The 21,842-nt window shown below is 46.5% G+C and overlaps 1 protein-coding gene across 2 annotated transcripts in view; it reads right to left on the reverse strand.

Annotated features, from left to right (window-relative positions):
• adamts17 (ADAM metallopeptidase with thrombospondin type 1 motif, 17) overlaps positions 1-21,842 on the reverse strand; it is a 582,619-nt gene that overhangs the window by 139,088 nt on the left and 421,689 nt on the right. For both annotated transcript variants that reach the window (XM_078530484.1, XM_078530485.1), the window contains exon 15: positions 14,178-14,298. In XM_078530484.1, the coding sequence (XP_078386610.1) occupies positions 14,178-14,298 (121 nt within the window). The remainder of the gene's footprint in view (positions 1-14,177; positions 14,299-21,842) is intronic.

Genomic DNA, 21,842 nt, shown 5'->3' on the forward strand with positions numbered 1-21,842 from the left:
AGTCAGTATAAAGTTTGTGGTAAGTTGATGGAGTAATCTTAAAGTCACATTCATTTCATTGGCAGGTAAGCAGATAAAACAGCCTGTAAGATATCAATTACTGTGTTTCCAGGGAATTAGAAAATGCAAATAAACACATAGGGTTGATATAATATCACCATTCCTAACGCATCTGGCTCCAACTGCTTCTTCATTATTTCTCCATCCATCTTAATGTTTTATTACAGAGATTAAAGTCACATGTGATCTGAGCAGCAAGTCACATTCTGAATCAATCTTAAAACAACCTTCAGAGAGCAGATTTCTGCAAGTACTGCATTTGTTACAGTCATATAAAGAGTGATGGGAACTTGGATTTTAAATGCCAAGCAGCATGATCCTGCAAAAACAAATTTACCTTTCGTCATAAATTCGACACCAGCATTCAATAGATTACTTTATGGTGCATTACTGAGTGCAGGTGATGGCACAAATATAGGAATACCAAACACAGCTTGCTCCCATCGAGTAGTCAACCCTGACTGAAAATTATTCAACAACAAATTCTATCCGTAAATGAGACCTTAATAAATTGGTACTACAGCAAGCGTGCTCTGAGGATACTCTCAGTTGGAAAGGCTATATAGAGGGCTTATAATGAACTAGCAGTGTCAAGCGTCATAAAGCACAGTGTTATAGTAGCTCTCAGTTGAAGTTACCGCATTCTTTTCCATCATTCAACTTTTCAAATTCAAGTCACTTTGATAAAGATAAAATTAGCAAAGCAACAGGAGTTGAACAAGGAGTTGATCAATAGGTTGCTTCTGATTAGAATAGAAAGGATTCTTTTACATTTAAGGGATGTTGAACTGTTCAAATTTTTTCTCATTTTCTCCCAAAAGTATTTTATTATTTATACCAGCGGCTGAGTGCCTTAAATATTCGAATACCAGATGTCTAAACAAATTCCTACAATGGGACAACACAGAAGGAAGCCATTTGGCCCACTATGACTATGCTAGCTCTTTGACAGCGCTATCTACTTAGGCCCACTCCCCTGCTCTTTCCCCATAGCCCTGTAATTTTTGCCCTTTTAGGTATTATCCAGTTCCCTTTTGAAAGTTAATGTCGAATCTGATTTCACCACCTGGCAGTACATTTCAGATCACGAGAACTCACTACATCACAAAAACATCGCGCTACAAAATGCTACAAAAAAATCCTCACGTCACCTCTGGTTCTTTTGCCGTTCATCTTAAATCTGTGCCCTCCACTTATCAGCCACTAAAGCCAGTTTCTCTTTGTTTTCTGGATCTAAACCTTTCAAGATTTTGAATACCTCTATCAGATCTCTTAGCTTTGTTTGAAGGAGAACAACCCAGCTTCTGCAGTCTTTCCACACAACTGTACAATCATCTAGTACCATTTCGGCAAGTCCCTTCTACACCCTTTCAAAAGCATTAACATACTTCTCAAACTGTGATGTGCAGAACAGAACGAAACAGAGCAGCTGAGAACTAACCAGTTTTATGAAGATTTAGCATAACTTCCTAACTTTTGTGCTCTATTAATAAAGTCAAGTATCTTACTTTTTTAACAGCCTCATCAACCTTTTCTGCCACCTTCAGAGAATTGTCTGCACGCACTCACTGATCTATTGTTCCTGCACCAGTTGTAAAATTGTATAACCTAGTTCAGATTGTCTACCCTCATTCCAGAAGACAGGAAAAAATACCAGAAGCAACAGGGAGTCAAGCGTCTAATCAGAGTGTATTAGAAAAGAAAAAGTATTGGAGAAATTAATGGGACTGAAAGTCGGCAAATCTCCTTGGTGGCCTATATCCTTGTGTTTTAAAAGAGGTGGCTGTAGAGACAGTGGATTAATTCACTTTGATCTTCCAAAATTCCCTGAATTGGAAAGTAGCAATTGCAACCCTGCTATTCAGGAAAGAAGGAAGAGCGAAAACAGGGAGCAGTTAGTTTGACATCATTTGTAGGGAAAACACTAGAATTTATTATTATGGACGCGGTAATAGGGCACTTAGTGTCGTGATCCAGTTTTTTTTAACAATCCAACTGCTTCATGGTCACTTTTATTGATAACAGCTTTTAATTTCCAGACTTGTAATTTTCAGAGTGCAAACACCTGTCTAATATGAGAAGATCGGCAGATATACTTCCACATCTAGGCACCCTATACCAGTAGCACAGGGGAATGTCCTATAATTTGAAAGACATGGCATAATTCATATAGATAGAGAAACACTTCAAGTATCCAGAATTTTGTGGGGAACGAGGATATAAAGTGTGTGGATTGTTTCCAGGAGTAACAATTGTGGGTGAATCACAGATTCACTGGGCCCCATCTAACAACTTGTCCAAATTCAGTTCTAGGGTGGGGAAGTGGATGTGTCCTCCAGAGGACTGCTTTGGGGTGTGTCGGGGCAGTTTCCAGGCTGGCCATTGACTTCCAACCATCATGCCCTGCGGAAGCCACATCAACTGAGAATTTTGGGCATATTTATTTGATTAATTTATTTTTAATTCCTCTCTGGCCACGGGGAAGGTGCCAGAGGACTGGAGAATAGCTAATGTGGTTCCGCTATTTAAGAAGGGTTATAGAGATAAGCCAGGGAACTACAGGCCAGTGAGTCTCACGTCAGTGGTAGAGAAACTTGGAGAAAATTCTGAAGGAGAGTATCTATCTCCACTTGGAGAGGCAAGGTTTGATCAGGGATAGTCAGCATGGCTTTGTCAGAGGGAGGTCATGCCTAACAAATTTGATTGAATTTTTTGAGGAGGTGACCAGGTGTGTAGATGAGGATAGTGCAGTTGATGTAGTTTATATGGATTTCAGTAAAGCCTTTGACAAGTTCCCACATGGGAGACTTATAAAGAAGGCAAATGCACATGGGATGCAGGGTAATTTGACAAGGTGGATTCAAAATTGGCTTAGATGTAGGAGACAGAGGGTGATGACAGAAGGATGCTTTAGTGACTGGAAAACAGTGTCCAGTGGTGTACCACAGGGATCTGTGCTGGGTCCCCTATTATTTGTCATTTATATAAATGACATAGATGACTATGTGGGGGGGTAGGATTAGTAAGTTTGTGGATGACACATTGATTGGCGGGGTGGTTAACAGTGAGGTTGTGTGTCTTGAGCTACAGGAAGATATAGACAGGATGGTCAAATGGGCAGATGGAATTTAACCCTGAAAAGTGTGAGGTGATACACTTTGGAAGGAGTAATTTGACAAGGAAGTATTCAATGAACAGCATGACACTAGGAAGTTCTGAGGAACAAAGGGACCTTGGCGTGGGTGTCCATAGATCTCTGAAGGCAGAGGGACATGTTAGTGGGGTGGTGAAAAAGGCATATGGGACACTTGCCTTTATCAATCGAGGCATAGATTACAAAAGTAGGGAGGTCATGTTGGAGTTGCATAGAACCTTGGTGAGGCCACAGCTGGAGTACTGTTTGCAGTTCTGGTCGCCACATTATAGGAAGGATGTGATTACACTGGAGGGGGTGCAGAGGAGATTCACCAGGATGTTGCCTGGGATGAAACATTTAAGTTATGAAGAGAGGTTGGATAGACTTGGGTTGTTTTCTTTGGAGCAGAAAAGACTGAGGGGCGACCTGATCGAGGTGTACAAGATTATGAAGGGCATGGGCAGGGTGGATAGGGAGCAGCTGTTCCCCTTAGTTGAAGGGTCAGTCACGAGGGGACACAAGTTCAAGGCGAGGGGCAGGAGGTTTAGGGGGGATGTGAGGAAAAACCTTTTTACCCAGAGGGTGGTGATGGTCTGGAATGCGCTGCCTGGGAGGGTGGTGGAGGCGGGTTGCCTCACATCCTTTAAAAAGTACCTGGATGAGCACTTGGCACATCATAACATTCAAGGCTATGGGCCAAGTGCTGGTAAATGGGATTAGGTAGGTAGGTCAGGTGTTTCTCATGTGTCGGTGCAGACCCGATGGGCCAAAGGGCCTTTTCTGCGCTGAGATTCTGTGATTAGTTCTCAGGATATAAGCCCAAATTTTCGCCATGTTGCGATGACTCAGGGGCCCTTTAAAAATGGACAGGCAGGTAGCTCTCAATTCCAGAATTCCCGACTCCATTCTTGGGATTTTCAATTTCCACGAGAGCCTTTAAAGGGTGTGGGCTTGCTCGGGTCACAAGTCTGCACCTGGCACTCCTGACTGGGCCGGCTCCACTGTGGGGATAGGGAGGTCCTAGTCCTTCAAAGAGGTGCATTAACCATTGTCTGCATGAGGGTACCTTTTGAAAGCCAAGTCCAAAGGTCCTCCTCATGTCCCCCATTCGAGGCTATACCTCCCCACCCACCACCCATTGCCCCTCATGCCCCCCATGTCACGCTATGGCATTTCCATGCCCACTGACCCACTATACACTGTACAGAGCCAATGAATCCTATAGTGGCAATAATATACGTAAAAAAAGCTTTTTCGAAAGTCATTCTTTCATTCCTTTCCAAGATGTTAAAAAAAGTCCTTTTACTACTGGGCAATAAAAGTATCAATCATCCAGGCCCTTTAAAGTATCAATAGCAGAAACTGAAAGCACTTGAAACCTCTTTACCTTGTACAAAGGAACATTGTGTAATTGACAGCAGAGATCAGAGAGCCAGAGTATTCAATAAAGCAATGTTTTCCCTGCAGCTCAGTTTTTTCAACAGAGTAATGGATTTATGAAATCTCAACTGGCATTCTTGGAATTTTCCTGACTCCCGCAGCATTAAAAATCCAGGCTATAGAGTCATTTGTAGCACAGGAAGAAGCCATTCAGCCCATGGCTCATGTCGGCTCTCCCTAGAGAAATTCGGTTATCCCATTTCCCCACTCTATCCCCATAGACCTGTAAGTTTAGTTCCAAGTGTTCATCCAAGTTTCTTTTGATATCATTGATAGTCTCTGCTTACACCACCCTCTTGGTCATTGCCACTCACTGCATAAAAAAGATTTTCCTCACATCCCCCTGCATCACTTGCCCAAACCTTGGGCAGAATTTTGAGTTCAGCGGGCGGGGATGGTCAGCGGGCCCGGGAGCTGCAGGGAACGGGCTGCCAACCCCAATCGGCCCCAGAACCTGATTTCATGCTGGCCAGCCAATGAAGGCCCGCTCTGCATGAGACGCAGCTCCTCACTTGTCCACAGGGTGCGAGTGGGGGCGGGGGCCTGTCAGCCGCTAGGTCCAATGGCGACCTGACATCCAGTTTAATAACAGCTCAGGCAGCCCCTGGGAGGCTGCCAGTGAAGAAGACATCCTTGGTGTTTTCAGCAGGAAATGATGGCTTCCTGTGCAGCTGCAGATGCCAGGTGGGAAGGCAGGTCAGGGAGGCACTCAGGCACTCTGATGAGTGCCTCGCTGTCCTCCTGGAGGAGGTGGCTGTCCAGAGGGACACCCTTGTCCCCAGGGATGGAAGAAGGAGGCCACCACACCTTACAAAAAGAGCTTGGGAGGAGGTAGCAGCACAAGTCAGCAGCCATGATGTCCTGCGGCACACCTGGCTCCAGTGCCTCAAGAGGTTTAACGACCTGCTGCTCTCAGGAAGGGTGAGTACCATGTTGGCATGGATCAGTGTGTTGAAGTGTTAAGGTCTGGCCGTGGAGCTCAGGGGTACCAACTGTCAATGACACCAGAGCTGGCCAAGGGGGTGAGCCCTGGCTATTTGGACAGAGTGCCTTGCGGCTCGAGGGCCACAACTCGGTTGTGCCCTGCAAGCTGCTCTTCAGGTGGGGTTGGCCAGACTAATCAATGCTCCTATGTCCTTTCAGGAGAAGATGACCCATAACAACATTGAAAGGTCACTGACCGGCGGAGGCCCCCAAAACTTCCTAATCCTCATCAAGGTATGAGCAGGATGCCTTGGACATGGAGAGCTAGCATGTACCTCAGTCCACCGGCTGCGGAGAGGCTGGGGTGTCAGATGAAGGTAAGAGTGCAGTGCACAGAGGTGAGAATTTTGGATGGTGCAAACATTCTTGTGTAGCTCATCACTGATGGGAGACTCAAAACTGGATTCCCCTTGGATCATTGAAAGACGATGACACCATGATGCAGATCACCATGGTCTCACCAGGGTGCCTGGCATGGGCAGTGACAGGGTGATGAGTTAAACTAATGACGTGTCCTTGTTCTCCCTTAGATTTGCCATCATGCACCCAATTGCAGGACCCTGAAGAGCCACCCCTGATGCCAGAGAACCGCCAGGCTCCAGATACACCTCCATCACACCTGCCCTCTGAACCAGCCACCAGGGCAGATATCAGCAGCTCGGTGGGCATCAGATCGGCGGCTAGAATGTCAGTGCACAGCGGTGAGGTGCGGGCAGAGGTAGAGTGCTCAGGGCGCCAGCAGTCAGAGGGCTGCTGGAGACCAGGACAATGCTGAGTTGAAGACAGATGGTGAGCCTTTGGAGTTATTCATTAGGTAGCAGACCTTGGATGTCCAGCGAGATGTGCAGGAGGATGTGGCAGAGATCCTTGAGGATATGCGTGCCATGGTCTCCGTGATGGAGGAGTCCATATGGAGCAGCAGCACTACGTTGACCTTCCTGGGTGAGCGCATTGCCTCCTCCATTGAGAGAGTGGCAAATCTCATGGAGCGGCAGCTCCAGGGACAGAATAAGGGGTTCCTGGAGTTGCGTTCGGACCTGCAAGCACTCACTCAGGCACTGACCTCAGGTGGTCATTGACAGTGTGGGAGATGGACGAGGCACCCAGTATCCCAGCTAGGTGCCTGTCCATCAATGGTGAGCAGGGAGGTCCAGAGTGACCTCACGTTGGCCAATGAGCTACTTGTCATCTCTGTTGGCACCTCTTAGGGCGCTCTGGATGATGGCAGCAGCTCCTCTGCCCCTCTGCCAGTGACCACGGCATCTGGTGAGGCTGCAAACACTGGAGGATGCCACAGTGGGGCCAGCACAGGCTCCACTGGCCAGGGGACGACCGCCAAGGTCATCAAGGCCAACAGGACAGCAGAGTCAGCAGGCTGTCTCCAATGACGGTGACAGCGAGAGGGGGTGGGGGTGGGCACCAAGACGTAGCACTCGTAAACATAAGTTTAAGGCACCATGAGCACAAGAGGGACCGATCTTGGGTGATCTTCTGTTGTGCAATGTTTTATTTATGTGCACTCGTCTGGGGTTGAAGACCAGAGAAGGTGCTGTTAATTTGTTTGGACTGTCAAATGAGATAAATTTTCTTTTGTTATAATGGTCTGAGTATGCTTCACCTTTTTTATTTAATGTGGTGCAGGGTACGCCAGTATGTAAAGCTGGATATGGGTAGATCTAAACTTTATTGCGCAGGCAAAGTGGAGAAGTTACTAAAAAGAATTCTGAGGGACAGAATATGTATGTACTTGGAGAGGCATGGATTAATCAGGGATAGTCAGCATGGATTTGTTAAGGGAAGGTCGTGTTTGACAAGTTGAGGAGTTAACCAGGAGTGTTGATGAGAGTAATGCATTTGATGTGGTCTGCATGGACTTTAGCAAGGCTTTTGATAAGGTCCTTCATGGCATACTGGTCAAGAAAGTAAGAGCCCACGGGATCCAAGGAAAAGTGGCACACTGGATCCAAAATTGGCTGAGGGGCAAAAAGCATAGGGTGATGATAGAGGGATGTTTCTGTGATTGGAAGTCTGTTTCCATTGGGGTTCCACAGGGCTCGGTGCTGGGGCCCTTGCTGTTTGTGGTGTACATAAATGATTTGGACTTAAATGTAGGGGGTATGATCAAGAAGTTTGCAGATCTCATGAAAATTAGTAGGGTGGTAAATACTGAGGAGGATAGCCGTAAACTGCAAGAGAATATCAATGGACTGGTCAGGTCAGGTGGGCAGCGCAGTGTTAAATGGAATTCAACCCGGAAAAGTGTGAGGTAATGCACTTGGGGAGGGCTAACAAGGCAAGGGATTATACTATGAATGGTAGGACCCTGGAAAGTACTGAAGATCAGAGGGACCTTGGTGTGCATATGCACAGATCCCTGAATGTAGCAGGACAGGTAGATAAGGCGGTTAAGAAGGCATATGGGATACTTGCCTTTATTAGCTGAGGCATAGAATACAAGAGCAGGGAGGTTATGCTGGAACTGTATAAAATGCTGGTTAGGCCACAGGCATGCAGTTCGAATGACCACATTATAGGAAGGATGTAATTGCACTGGAGGGGATGCAGAGGAGATTTACCAGGATGCTGCCTGGGCTGGAGGATCTGAGCTATGAGAAAAGATTGGATCGGCTGGGGTTGTTTTCCTTGGAGCAGCGAAGGTTGAGAGAGGACCTGATGGAGGTGTATAAGATTATGAGGGGCATAGATAGGGGGGATTGGAGGGCACTTCTTCCATTAATCAATAACCAGGGGGCATAAATTTAAGGTAAGGGGTAGAAGGCTAAGAGTGGAGTTGAGCAGAATTTTTTTCACTCAAAGGGTGGTGGGAGTCTGGAGCTCACTGCCTGAAGGAGTGGTTAAGTCAGAAACCCCTGTAACATTTAAGAAGTATTTAGATATTCACTTCCATTGCCATAGCCTCCAGGGCTATTGGCCAAGCGCTGGAAAATGGGATTCATGTAGTTAGATCTTTGTTGAACAGCGTGGACATGATGGGCCAAATGGCCTCATTCTGTGCTGTAAAAGTCTAAGAATCTCTGAGTCTATTGGCACTGAGTGGAGTTTGGGGTTAAAGGAAAGAGTCATTTCAGAGATATGGGATGGAGGCGGCAGCCCTGGTATGAGGTGGTAGGCCTATTTGGCAGCCTAGCTGAAGGAGCGTTGGACCAAGGTGTCCCTATCTCCCTGGAGGTTACCGAAATCTGCCTCCACGCCCTCAGCCTTTTCCTCATCATGCTCATCTTCGGACTTACTACTGGATTCATCCTCTGTGGCCTGTGGATCTGCGTCAAGATCCTCTTCCTCCAGTGGGCCCCCCTTGCCAGTGCCAGATTGTGGAGAGCGCAGCATGTAGCCATATCAGTGACACCGGCTCTGGGAGATATTGTAGTGCACCCCCTGAATGGTCCAGGCATCGGAAGCGGATCTTCAGAAGACCTATGGTCCTCTCTATCACCACCCTTGTGGAGGCATGGCTCCTATTATGACGCTGCTCTGCCTCTGTACTCAGGTGGCAGAGAGACGTCAAAAGCCACCTTTTCAACAGAGAGCCTTTGTGACCCAGCAGCCATCCATCCAGTTAGGCTGGAGCAAAAACAAAAATTGCTGGAAAAACTCAGCAGGTCCGAAAGCATCTGTAGAAAGAAAGAGAGAGTTAACGTTTCGAGTCCATATGACTCTTCTTCACAGCTAATGAGAAGTACAAATGTGATGACATTTATACTGTTTAAGGGGGGTGGAACATGTGAAGCTGGATAAAAGGCCAGTGATAGGTGGAGGCAAAGGAGAGATTGCAAAAGATGTCATAAACAAAAGGTCAAAGGGTGGTGGCGATACTGGCTAAAGGAGGTGCTGATGGTGACATTTAGAGTGGAAAGCAGAATGAGCAAGTGACAGATGGCTTTAGTGGGAGTGGGGTGGGGGGAGGGGATGGTGTGGGAAAAAAGATCAAAATAGGCTAAATGGTGAGGATAAAACAATCATAGAAATGGAAATAAATTTTAAAAATAATAATAATATTGAAAATAAGTGGAAAAAAATAAACAAATAATAAAAAAAATAAAAATGAATATTGAAAAAAGGGGATAGAAAAGGGGTGGGGATGGAGGAGAGAGTTCATGATCTGAAGTTGTTGAACTCAATATTCAGTCCGGAAGGCTGTAATGTGCCTAGTCGGAAGATGAGGTGCTGTTCCTCCAGTTTGCGTTGAGCTTCACTGGAACATTGCAGTAGGCCAAGGACGGACATGTGGGCATGAGAGCAGGATGGCCATTGATTGGTCGGCGGGTGCACAGCTGATTTTGCTGCGGGCCAGCCTCCTGAAAATTTAAATGGGGCGGGATGATGTCAGGGGTTCCGCCTGATGTCATCCCGCGTTGGCGAGCAGGCCCCGCCCCCTGCTCGCCGACGGCAAAATTCTGCCCATGGAGTGGAATCTCTTCCTGTTAATGAAGGCACCCGGCTGACCCGCTGGCACCTTGATGGCCACATGTATGCAGTCGGTTGCACCCTGGACATGGGGGAACCCAGCAATCGCTGCAAACTCTCTGGCTCACTCAGCCTGGCTGGCCTCCTTTGTACAGAAATGAATGAAAGTCCATAGCTGTCACCAGCCTCATGCAACTATGGACAACTGATTGGGAGACTCCACACAGATCTCCCACTGATCCCTGGAAAAAGCCGGATGCGTAGAAGTTGAGGGCCCCTGTGACCTTCAGTGCCACTGGCATGGGGTGTCCACCCCCACAGTCAGAGCTGATCTCAGGCCCAATCATCTGACAAATGGAGGTCACTGTCTCCCTTGAGAGGTGGAGCCTCCTTCAGCATTGCACCTCAGACATATTGAGGTAGCTGCATCGCCACCTGTAAACCCTGGCAACAGGATAGTGGCGTCTTCTGCAACCCCTTCCGCCTTGGACTACCTGCTGGCCCTGCACCCCTTGTGCCTGCGCCTCTCCCCCCACAGGTCCCTCCCCTGGAAGCTGCATTGGGACACCCGGCCTCCTCTCCCTTCTGCCCCTCTCTTCCTCCTCACAAGAAGTGCCTCCAGCGGAGACCACAATCCCCATTACCAGCATTACAGAAGGCTGTCTGATGCCTGGAAGGTTCCACACAGTCTGAATCCTCTGGGCTCCTTGGAGACAGCAATGAGACCTGAAATGAAGCCTGGAAATGCTAAGAATGAAGCCCCGAACAGAGATGAAGCTGCCAAGTACCAATAAGTCACCAGCAACAAAATATCTACCAAACTCCTCCCCACTCACACCGGCAATGCTGTTGACCCTTTTTATCCTGCCCATGGATGAGGTTTTGGAAATTGTCAGCTGTCCACCTGCCCGTTTTGCCCGTGAGACGAGCACGAAATCACACGAGCAACAAAAAATCGGTGTCAATTGCCTTTTTAATGGCCTTAACTGGCCTCTTAATTAATGGCAGGCTCTACACAGGCTCCAACTCCTGTGCGCACCCGCTGACCAAAATATTGCGTGAGGGTGCATGCTCACCCACTGTCAGGCACACGCCCACCCGCTCAGCAAAAAAATTATGCCCCTTAAATCTGAGTCTACTAGTCCTTGTACCATCAGCTAATAGGAAGGTTTTTTCCACCTCTACTTTAAACATAATCTCGTACATTCTTATCAAATCTCTACTCGATCTCCTTTGCTCCAAGGAGAACAACCCCAGCTTCTTTAAACCAGCCTTGTGGCTATAATTCCTCATCCCTGGAACTATTCCAGTAAATCTCCTCTGCACTCAATCAAGGATCCTTTGTAAAATGTGGTGCCAGAACTGGACCCAACACTCTGGTGGTGGCCTAACCAGAGCTTTATAAAGGTCCAGCATAACTTCCCTGCTTTTGTCCCCAGTACCTCTATTTATGAAGCTCAAGATCCGATATGCTTTGCTAACCACTCTCTCAATATGTCCTAGCACCTTCAAAGATCTACACAATGCACCCCAAGGCCCCTCTACCCCTGCACACTCTTTAGAATTATGCTATTAAGCATATTTTGCCTCTCTCTGTACCCTTCTGTCAAAATGCATCACCTCACATTTCTCTGTACTAATTTCCACCTGCCGCTGGTCTGCCTATTCTACTCCCTGTCTACATGCTGTTAGTGTCGATCAGTATCATCCTCACTGCTCGCCGCTCCTGCAAGTTTGGCATCATCAGCAAATTTTGAAATTTCACTCAGTTTCCGAGGGCATTAAGTGCCCACCATGTGGTGTGGGATTGGAGTCGCACGTAGGCTAGACTGGGTCGGGGTGTCAGATTTCCTTTCCTTAAAGACAGTTGTGAAGCTGTTGGCAAGTTTCACACTCATTTTATCTGATGCCAACCAATAAATTACTGCCTGTGATAGGATTTGAATGATTGATCTCTGGTTTGCTAATCCAGTGCTATAACCATCATGGCACCATACCCCCAAAAACTGAAATGAAATTATTTTTGGAATGCATTTTTCATCATCTATTTTATTAAACTCCAACGTTGTACCAACATTCCTCCAACATTCTTCAAGATGTCTAGAAAGTTTCTAATGGAAGCTCCTGAACAACTCTCATCATATGACATCTATTGTAAAATATGATGAAAAATAATCTTTAACAGCCAGGTAACCTACATCCCTCAGTTAAAATCTTAGCTGTGTGATGTTGCAAAAGAAAACAGTATTATGTTAATTAAATAGAGTAGATAAGGAGAAACTTTCCACAAGCAAGCAGATTGGTAGCCAGAGAGACAGATTTAAGATAGTTGGCACAAGAGCCAGAGGGGAGATTAGGAGAATTTTCTTGTGCAGCAAGTTATGATGATCTGCCTGAGAGGATGATGGAAGTAGACCAGTTGTAACTTTCAAAAAGGAATTGGATAATTACTTGAATGTTATGAATCACAGAATCACACAGTGCAGAAGAGGCCCTTCGGCCCATCGAGTCTGCACCAACATGTGAGAAACACCCAACCTACCTACCTAATCCCATTTACCAGCACTTGGCCCATAGCCTTGAATGTTATGACGTGCCAAGTGCTCATCCAACATTTGCAGAGTTATGGGGAAAAAGCAGGAGGAGTGAGGTTAGTTGGATAGTTCGATGTCCTCCTTTTATGCTGTAAAATTCTAAAATAATTGGCTAGAATTTTAGCGGCAAGAGTGAAGTCCTGACGTCAGGACAAAATATCCTGAGCCCACACACCCAATCACAAGGCTCGAAGCTCTGTAACCTATAGAGGTAGCTGCTGCTGAGGCTGCACACGGAAAGAGAGGGCACCTCCATGTTGAAGTGCCAGGCAGGCAGGCTACAGTAATCTGAGGCATGCCCCAATTAGCAGCAGCGTTGGGGCTGAGGGGGTGAGCGTTGCCGTTGGTGGGGCACTCCATGCGTCATCGAGCCTGCAGAAAGGAAGGCACCCCCTCCCCCCATCTGGGAGGCCGTCGCAATACTGGCAAAATGCCAGCGAGGTCGTAAAATGGCAGTTAATAGGCCAATTAACTGGCCGTCCGCTTCCAGTCAGCAGGCAGCTGAGCCATTGCCATTCCCACTTCTTGGAATATCCCCTGGTGGGAGGAACACATTGGGCTTCCCTCATAATACCCTCCACTGCCATTTTGCCACCTCTCTTCTTCCCCTAGCCCATCTCAAAAAGGCTGGTAAAACTCCAACCATCTTGTCCTACCTAAGGGCCCATCACCCTCAGCTGGGCATTGGAAAAGTACCATTTGGCCCAGATGTTCTCCTGGTACAGGCATGCCCCCAGCTGGTACTGGTTTAGGGCATTCAAGGCTGTAGGAAATCACCTGCCAGAGGGCCCCAGGTCAGAGGAGCCTTTCTGGGGGAGAGGAGAACCAGACCTACTGCTGTGGTGTTGCTTAGTGGGACATTCCTGGCCGCCCACCCTGACCCCACCCCAGATCTGAGCCATGCACAAGCCCCACAGGCAGTGTTAAGGATTTTCCACCACTGCCCTGTGTTTATGATGCACCCACACCCTCCACCTCCCACTGTCACCCACCCCTGCCCATCGCACCCCCGCCTCCCCTCCCACACCTCCTGCTCCTTGGATGTACGAGGAGAACCAGGAAGGTTCCCTCTCATTTCAGGTTCCTGAGCAATACCACGACTGTGGAGGTCAGATCCTGGTCTGCTCATTCAGAAAAGTCTTGGAAATCCCGTTAGAACAAAGTTCCAGCATAACAACCTCCAGCGTATTTTCCTTTCCACAATTCCTAGAAACCCAGTTCTGCTCTACCTGCAAATAGGAAAGCCGGCCACAACCTTAGAAATGTAATATGATGGTCACAGTTTAATTTGGCTGGCAGTAATTTTGGACTACACGCAAGTACTGGCTTTGATTTTCATAAAACAAAAGCTTGGTGATTTGCCAAGGAAATGGTTCCCAAGTAGCCTGCAGCCTAAATGAACCCTAAATATTTATTGCTATCCAAATGGTTTTCACCTCACTACAGTGTGTGGTTTTATAAATGCAGCACTTTTTAAGCCAGTTTATTAGGAAGAAGATAAAAGGCCAGCTACAGCGGCCTCTGTCGTTTATCCTCACCCATTCCTCGGCTTTGATTGAAATCTCCTCTGATGATCTTGCAGGACTTGTCATCACCGTTACACATCCCACAGCGATCCTCCTTGGCCACTGAGCCAATGATTCCATCACAGCCAATCTTCTGTTAATAACAAACAGGTGTCTCCGTTATTGGTTCCATAATAAAACACAGCGAGATTTAATTACAAGCAACCTCCTGGTGTTGTTTCCGGATATCTTGGGCTTTATTGTGAGCAGAATATTATGGCACAACAGGGCCTGAGACCCATAGCCACGCTGTTAATTAGCTAAACAGAATGTTACCTGGTAATAATAAGATTCCTGAAACATTTAGTTTGTTTTACAAAATGTTATCTGTTGTTGCTCAGTGAGCCAGGCAATTTTGTCAGTTTTGCAGCAATGTCACAATGAACTGAAACATTTGTGAGTTTTTATGGGGGGGGTGGTGGAGGGGAGCTGATTTTATTACATGAAAAGCCTCAACTAAATTTACACAAGCCCACTGGAAGATAACCTGGCTGTAGAGATAGGAATGCACAAAAATAATTCACAGCCGTGGGGTAAAACTGACATACTGCACCAGTGATAAAGACTTTCACTAAATAGAAGGATTATTTCCCTCTCAGAATTATCTTTGATTTCCAGTTATTAAACCTTTATCCCATCCAAAAACTCAATTAAAAAAAAACTGCACGAAGTTATTTGAAAGAGCTATAAATGTTTCCTAAATCTTCCCAAGGAGACTAATTCTGTTCAATTGGTTCCAGAAAATGCAAAAATGCCCGAGGTTTTGAGCCAAACCCATTATCATCCATTAGCCTCTGGTTCAAATTTCACAGAGACAGGGCTATGTATTTCCACAGTATCCTTCATTACAGAGGGGTAAAGGTAAACAGTGCAGATTTTAGGTTAATAAAAAGATGACATACCAATTTAAGGTCTGTCTCTTTACAAAGGAGACAACTGGTTCAAAAAGGTTTTAAAAACTTTCGCTATTCGTTATTACAAATCCTGAAGCTCAAGATTAACATAAAATAAGATAATGACTTTTAAAGAGAGATTTTATTGCCGCTTGAATCCAGAACTATATTTTAACATAATGTGTATAATTAAATAAAATAATAAACCCAGCCCCCTACGCATGCTCTGTGTACATGTCCTAGTGATAATTGGGTCTGCTCTTGTGAAATGAAGCACAATAATCAGGCAGCGAGATGCTTAGCCTGAGTGCAGAACACACCTGTTCTGCCCAGGATGCAGACTGTTATAATAAACCTCTTTCCCCTTCACACACAGCTGGGTACAGCCATGCACAACAACTCAGTGGGAATGGCTAAGATGCTTTTGACAGCTGTTTTGAACAACAACTTGAATTTATTTTTACTTTATTCATTTTTGTGCTCGATCAAGGTGGTGGATTTGAGAGCTAGTCTAGTATGAATACTAAGCTTTCCCAGGTGATGAGTGAAGCTCCCTCACTCTGTCCAACAATAAGCTCATACCTCAGAACAGTACCTCCTGCACCTGGGTGACATTTCTGCTACTTTCTGCACCAGCTATCTTGTGGTTTGTCAAAGTGACATTGCCATTCATACTAAGTTAGGGATTGTTTGGTGCTTCAAACCCTTGCTTATAAGGAAAAGGATTGTGACTATCCAAAGTTAAATTCACCTAGGACTCTTTTGGTCCATTTGTCAGTTGTGGCTCAGTGAGTACCACCTCTGAGTTGGAAGGTTGTGGGTCCAAATCCCACTCTGGAGGCCTGAACACAAAATCCAGGTCAACATTCTACAGCAGTACTGATGGAGTGCCATGCTGTCAGAGGTGCTGTCTTTCAGATGAGACTTCAAATTACGGCCCTATCTGCCCTCTCAGGTGGACATAAAAGATCCTGTGACACTATTTGGAGGAAGAGCAGGGGTTTTCTTCATGGTCTCCTGGTCAATATTTATCCCTCAACCAGCATCACAAAAAATATTATCTGATTATTTATCTCATATAGTCATTTACGGCGAAGAGCCCATTTGGCCCATCGAGTCCATGCTGGCTCTCCGTGGAGCAATCCACTCAGCCCCACTCCCCTGCAGCTCTGCAAGTTAATTTCCTTCAAGTGCCTTTTGAATTTCCTTTAGAAATCGCCTCTGTTTCCTCCGCCCTCGTGGTATTAAAAATCGCTGTGTAAAATAGTTCTTCCTCACATTACCCTGCTTCTCTTGCCCAAAACCTTAAATCTGTGACCCATTGGTCCTTGTACCATCAGCTAATGGGAACAGGTTTTCATTGTCTATCTTATCCAAACCTTGTATACTTCTTTAAAATTTCCCCTCAATCTCCTTTGCTCAAAAGAGAACAAACCCACTTCGCCATCCTAACCTTGTAACTAAAATCCCACATCCCTGGAACTATTCTGGTAAATCTCTTCTGCACCCTCTCAAAGACCCTCACATCTTTCCTAAAGTGTGTTGACCATAACCAGGTGCAATACTCTAGTTGTGTCCGAACCAGAGCTTTGTAAAGGTTCATCATAACTTCCCTGCTTATGTACTCAATGCCTCTATTTATGAAGCCCAAGATCCCATATGCTTTGCTAATTACTCTCCTTGCATCTTTGAAGGTGGCATGGCATACACATGAACCCTAAGTCTCTCTGTCCCTGCACACTCTGTAGAACTGTGCCATGAAATCTATATTGCCTCTCCTGATCCCTTCTGCAAAAATGCATCACCTTACAGTCCTCTGTATCATATTCCAGCCAACACTTGTCTGTCCATTTTGCTAGCCTATCTATGTCCTGTTACAGGCGATTTGTATCATCCTCACTATTTGCCACTCCTTCAAGTTTGGTATCATTGTCAAACTTTGAAACAGTATTCTGTAGCCTCAAATCCAAGTAATTTTATATAGCAAAAAAAGCAGTGGTCCTAGCATTGATCCTTGGAGAACACCTCTGTCTACTATCTTCCAGTCTGAAAAATAACCATTTACCTTGACTCGCTGTTTTCTGTCCTTAATTCTGTAATCAATTTTTGATTCAATTGGACACTGGCCCCCTTATTCCATGGACTTCAATTTCAGCCTTTTATGAGGTACTCTGTCGAACCTTCTCTGATACTTCATCAAAAAATTCAACTCAATTAGACAAGCATGATTTTATGGAATTGTCTCTCCTTAATTAAATCAAATCTTCAAAATTGTGCCATAGAATCTCCTAATGGGACAGACGTGGCCTGGGTTTAACATCTCATCTGAAAGATGAAGGGGGTCAGTGTGAAGAGTATGAGCCTCAGAACATGGCTGCAACGTATGCAAAGGTTGGGTGACATTATGCGGGTAACTACTGTAAACCTTCTAGCTCATAATTCTCATTACTCTATCAATGGCCTCACTATATGTAGTCCCTGTAGTACTCAATTGTCTGGGTTTGATTATGTGAGTCTGTTTACTATTGATGCTCACTGTGTTGATTAGTTAAGCCTGGGTGTGGACTCAAAGAAAAGTGAACAAACTGTAGAAATGGTTTGAAGCTAGAGACGTAAGCACGGCACAGATATTTTAAAGCCCTGTGAATAAAACCTGTTACACACATAGAAACTGTTGTGTCATCTCAGCACAGCTCTGAATATAAATATACAATAGCCCCTGTGCTCATAACCCTACCCTTCCCTGATTCACAGTGCTCTCCTCCAATCACTGCAGCACAACTCACTCCCATTCCTCCAGCTCCTACTGCAGCACTTGTGCCCGCTACTTATCTCACCATTACTCCTTTACCTCCTCTGCCATCTTTCAAACACCAGGAAAACTATTGTACCCTGACAAGCATGTCTACTTTCTTGGAGGCCAAGGTCACAAACAATACCAGGGAGCGGATACCATAGGACCAGACAGAACCAGGCACCAAGGGACCTGGGGGCCTCACTGCATCCATCTGTTGTCCTCACTGGGAGAGAAACTGATGGGCATCATGGTCAGGGGCCTATCAGGGCCATGATATCTGTCAAGGCTGGAGGACATGTCCTGCAGGGTTTTACTCTATCTTACCCATATTCCCATCTCACCCTTACACATGATACATGACATGTTGCTGCTTTCAGAAGCTATTATCAGTCTCTGCTTAACCTGTGCTACTAAATGCTAACTCTTGTCCGTTACTTCTATTTCAGGTGCAGAAACTCCACACGTCTGTCAAGAAGAGCAGGGGGGGGAAGCACAGCTTGACAAGAAGCATCACTCCACCTGATGCTTACATAGCAGACTGCAGGCAGCAAGATTCCTCTGTGGTGGTCACACATAGGCCAGGATTTTCTGTGCCCACCGGCGTCGGGCGTGTCCAGTGACGTGAGTGGACAATATGGTGAGAAGGCCAAAATTAGGTTTCAAGATGTCACGAAACCAATTTGCGATCGTCCACTCTGCCTGCATTGGTGGGCCGCGTACCCTGCCATCGGACGTCGGGAAACTCATTGTAATACATCAGCATATCATTATAAAGCCAGCCTGCCGGACTCATTCCCCCCCACCGCTGGATCGTCCGCCCATGACTGCAGGGGGCTGACGTTTTTCACATCAGCATATATAAGGCGTGCACTTGGCGGGCGGCACTTCGCTCGGGACTTCAAGGTTTGGTTGCCTACCTTGCTTCAGTCAGCACTCATGGTCATCAGTGCCAGGCCTCACAGACAGCACCACATCATTTTTAGGGGGGCTCATGGATAGGTTTCTACTCACCAGATCAGCTAGACATGGTGGCCTTTCAATGACTGCAGGGCTAGGGCTTGCTTGGGGAAGGGGGAGAAGTGGCCTCAGGCAAGGGAAGAGGCTGCAGGACGAGAGCTGGGCTGGGGAAGGAGGGTATCCCAGGGTGTGTGTGGGGGAACATGTTGATCTGTGCAAGTGGCCTTAAGCTAGTGAAGGTTGAGAAGGCAGTCTCCAGAGGAGATGAGGTCAGATGTACACATGAGGGAATGTGTGTGTGAGAATGAGTGGTAATGTCCCTTGAGCTGGCAGTGAGTGAGATGCCAGTGAATGTGTGATGGGCTTGAGTGTGAGAGTTTAGAGTGATGTGATGGTTGCCACACCCTGGCTGCATGGATGAGATCATCCATCCTCTACCTGCATTGGATGACCAACCTCTTCAGTGCAGCCTTGGCACTGATCACCACTGCCATTGCCTACCAAGCTGGAGTGGTCATGTAGATGCCCCTCCTGCGGCCAGAGATGGGATAGAGGAAATCACAGCGGGCTTCCACAGTGTCCAAAAGGCGCTCGAGGGTTGCAGTCTTCTTGCCAAGTCTTCTTTGCTGCAGTCCTGGGCTAGACGCACTGCGCGCGGCTGTGCTTTAAATGTGGTGCCTAATGTGATGAAACGGTGAAGTGACAGTGTGGCAGGTGAATCAGAGCCCACCCGCCATTGAAAAGGTGAGTATCCTGGGAATGCATAACTAATGCAGTGGAGTTTGGGATGATACGGTGTGAAAAGCTGCCATTGCATCATTTTACCCACCCGCTACTGCACTTAGTGCAAATCTGGGAGATTCCACCCACAGAATTTTGTTCATTTCCTTTGTGCAAATTAAAAATTGTGCCATCCCTAAATTCATGAGGAGCAGTTTGTTGATTTCATATTCAATGATATAATTTTGTGACTTTGATAGCTAATTAGGGTGCCCCACATTTGTAAGTGTCTCCTCGGATCCTGTCTGCCAAACTCCACAACAGAGGGTTTGCAGTCCAGGTTTTCACATTGAAGCTCGCCTATTCTGGAAGCTTGTCTATATCTACCCCATTTATGGTGGATGGACGATTAAACACACCCTGAAGTGTTCAGCCGGAGAGAGTCCTCATCAGCGCTGAGAACAGGTGAGTAGTCACGTGAGGGAGGATCGATACACAGTCTTCAGGGCTTTAAAGATATTCCTCATGTTGATCAGCGTAGACATGAAGCTCTCTGGCTTGTTGATCTAGCATCCAATACAGCTTATGTTACAGGTTCCTTTTGATCTCCTGGGGTGATTTCTTAGCAGCGGATGTATCTTTGTTTCCCAGCCATGCTGCATATAAGCAGTTCCTGAATTTGACCACCATTTTCATGGAACCAATCTCGGTGGTTTCTTTTCTGTGGGCTGAATTTCATGGCCCTGCCATGGTAGGGGTGGGGCTGTAAAACGCGGTGGGCCATTCAAAGGTCCATGGACTTCGGCGGGACCGTAAAATCCCGCCGGCGTAAAATTCTGCCCCATGTTCCCCGGACTTCACTGGCAGCTTCCAGACTGTTGATTTGAAGGTTGACCATGCCACTTCAACATCATCACTTGAGTTTTCTTCAGAGGACAGCTATTCCTCAAGTCTGAGCCAGAATTGTTCACAGCACTCAATCTGTGGATGCTAGTTTCTGCACATCTAGCTGTCTTAGTGCATGTTAGTCAGTGAGATAGTGAATTTCATCTTGGAGCTCAGCATCCTGTGGTCTGTGGAGCACTCATTCCCCTCATAACCCTGGTGATCATGATATCGTCTAAGTTGCTCGGTTGGGTGATAACATCAATCTGATGTCAGTGTTTACATCTTCTGTGCATCCAAGTGTTTTTGTACTTTGTCTTCTGTCTAAAGATGGCGTTAGTGATTGACATATTGCAGCAGGTACAAAGACCCAGGAGAACCATGCCATCACTGTTGCGTTTCCCCACATCTTCACCTGGAGTTTTAACCTTGAAGCTGGTAGTGGGAGTTGGGTAAATTCCCAGCTTGGCCCACCTGCCTCAGGAGAAAATACCCGTTGGGGGGCAGGGGCGGACTGTAGTCAGGCCAGCCGACCGGGGAAAATGTTAGGAGGCAGCCACAGGGGCAGCAGGGTGCCGAGGCAGGTTGTTTAACAGGACTGTGGGACATCTTCCCAGTTGAAAACATAAAGGCTCTCCAGCCCTCACCCTTCACAACCCCCATGTCCCATCCATGCTGCCTCATGCCCCCCGCCCATCCCCTATGGTCCCTCATGTCCCCTATGCCAAGCTCTGCCATTCCACCACCCCCATGGCCCCTCATGCCCTCTATGCCAAGTTCTCTCCTTCCACACTTCCTTCATGACCCCTCATGCCCCCATGCCTAGCTCTGCCATTCCACCCATCTCCTAATGGCCCTCATGCCACAATGCCTAGCTTCCATGCCTATTGACACACTATACACTGTCTAGAACCAATGAACCTTATAGTATATAGGGGGATATGTTAAAAAAAAGCTTTAAAGAGTAGTTCATTCATAACTTTCTCCTATGTTGAAAAAAGTCATATAACAAGCTAATAAAAATGTCAATCATCCAGACCCTTTAAAGCATCAATACAAAAAGCCACAAATCCCTGAAACCATAACTTGTGTAAATGAACATTGTGAAATTGACAGCAGAGATCAGAGAGCCTGGGCTGTCAATCAAACAATGATTTCTATGGGGCACAGGTGATTTAGTACTCTAATAGCTGTCTGGACTCTCAGCCAAGCATACATACTTAGGCTTTTTTTAAAAACCTGGCCTGACTCCATGAAAATTGCAGAGGAGTAGGAGATGCCTATCTCCGTAATGGAGCCAGCCAGGTCGGGAGTGCCAGATGTGGGCTTTGACAAGAACCAGGCCACACCCTTTAAAGGCACTCCCGAAAATCTGGCAGCCTAGGA

Source organism: Cetorhinus maximus, chromosome 26 (assembly GCF_964194155.1).
Source record: "Cetorhinus maximus chromosome 26, sCetMax3.hap1.1, whole genome shotgun sequence".
Lineage (NCBI taxonomy): Eukaryota > Metazoa > Chordata > Chondrichthyes > Lamniformes > Cetorhinidae > Cetorhinus > Cetorhinus maximus.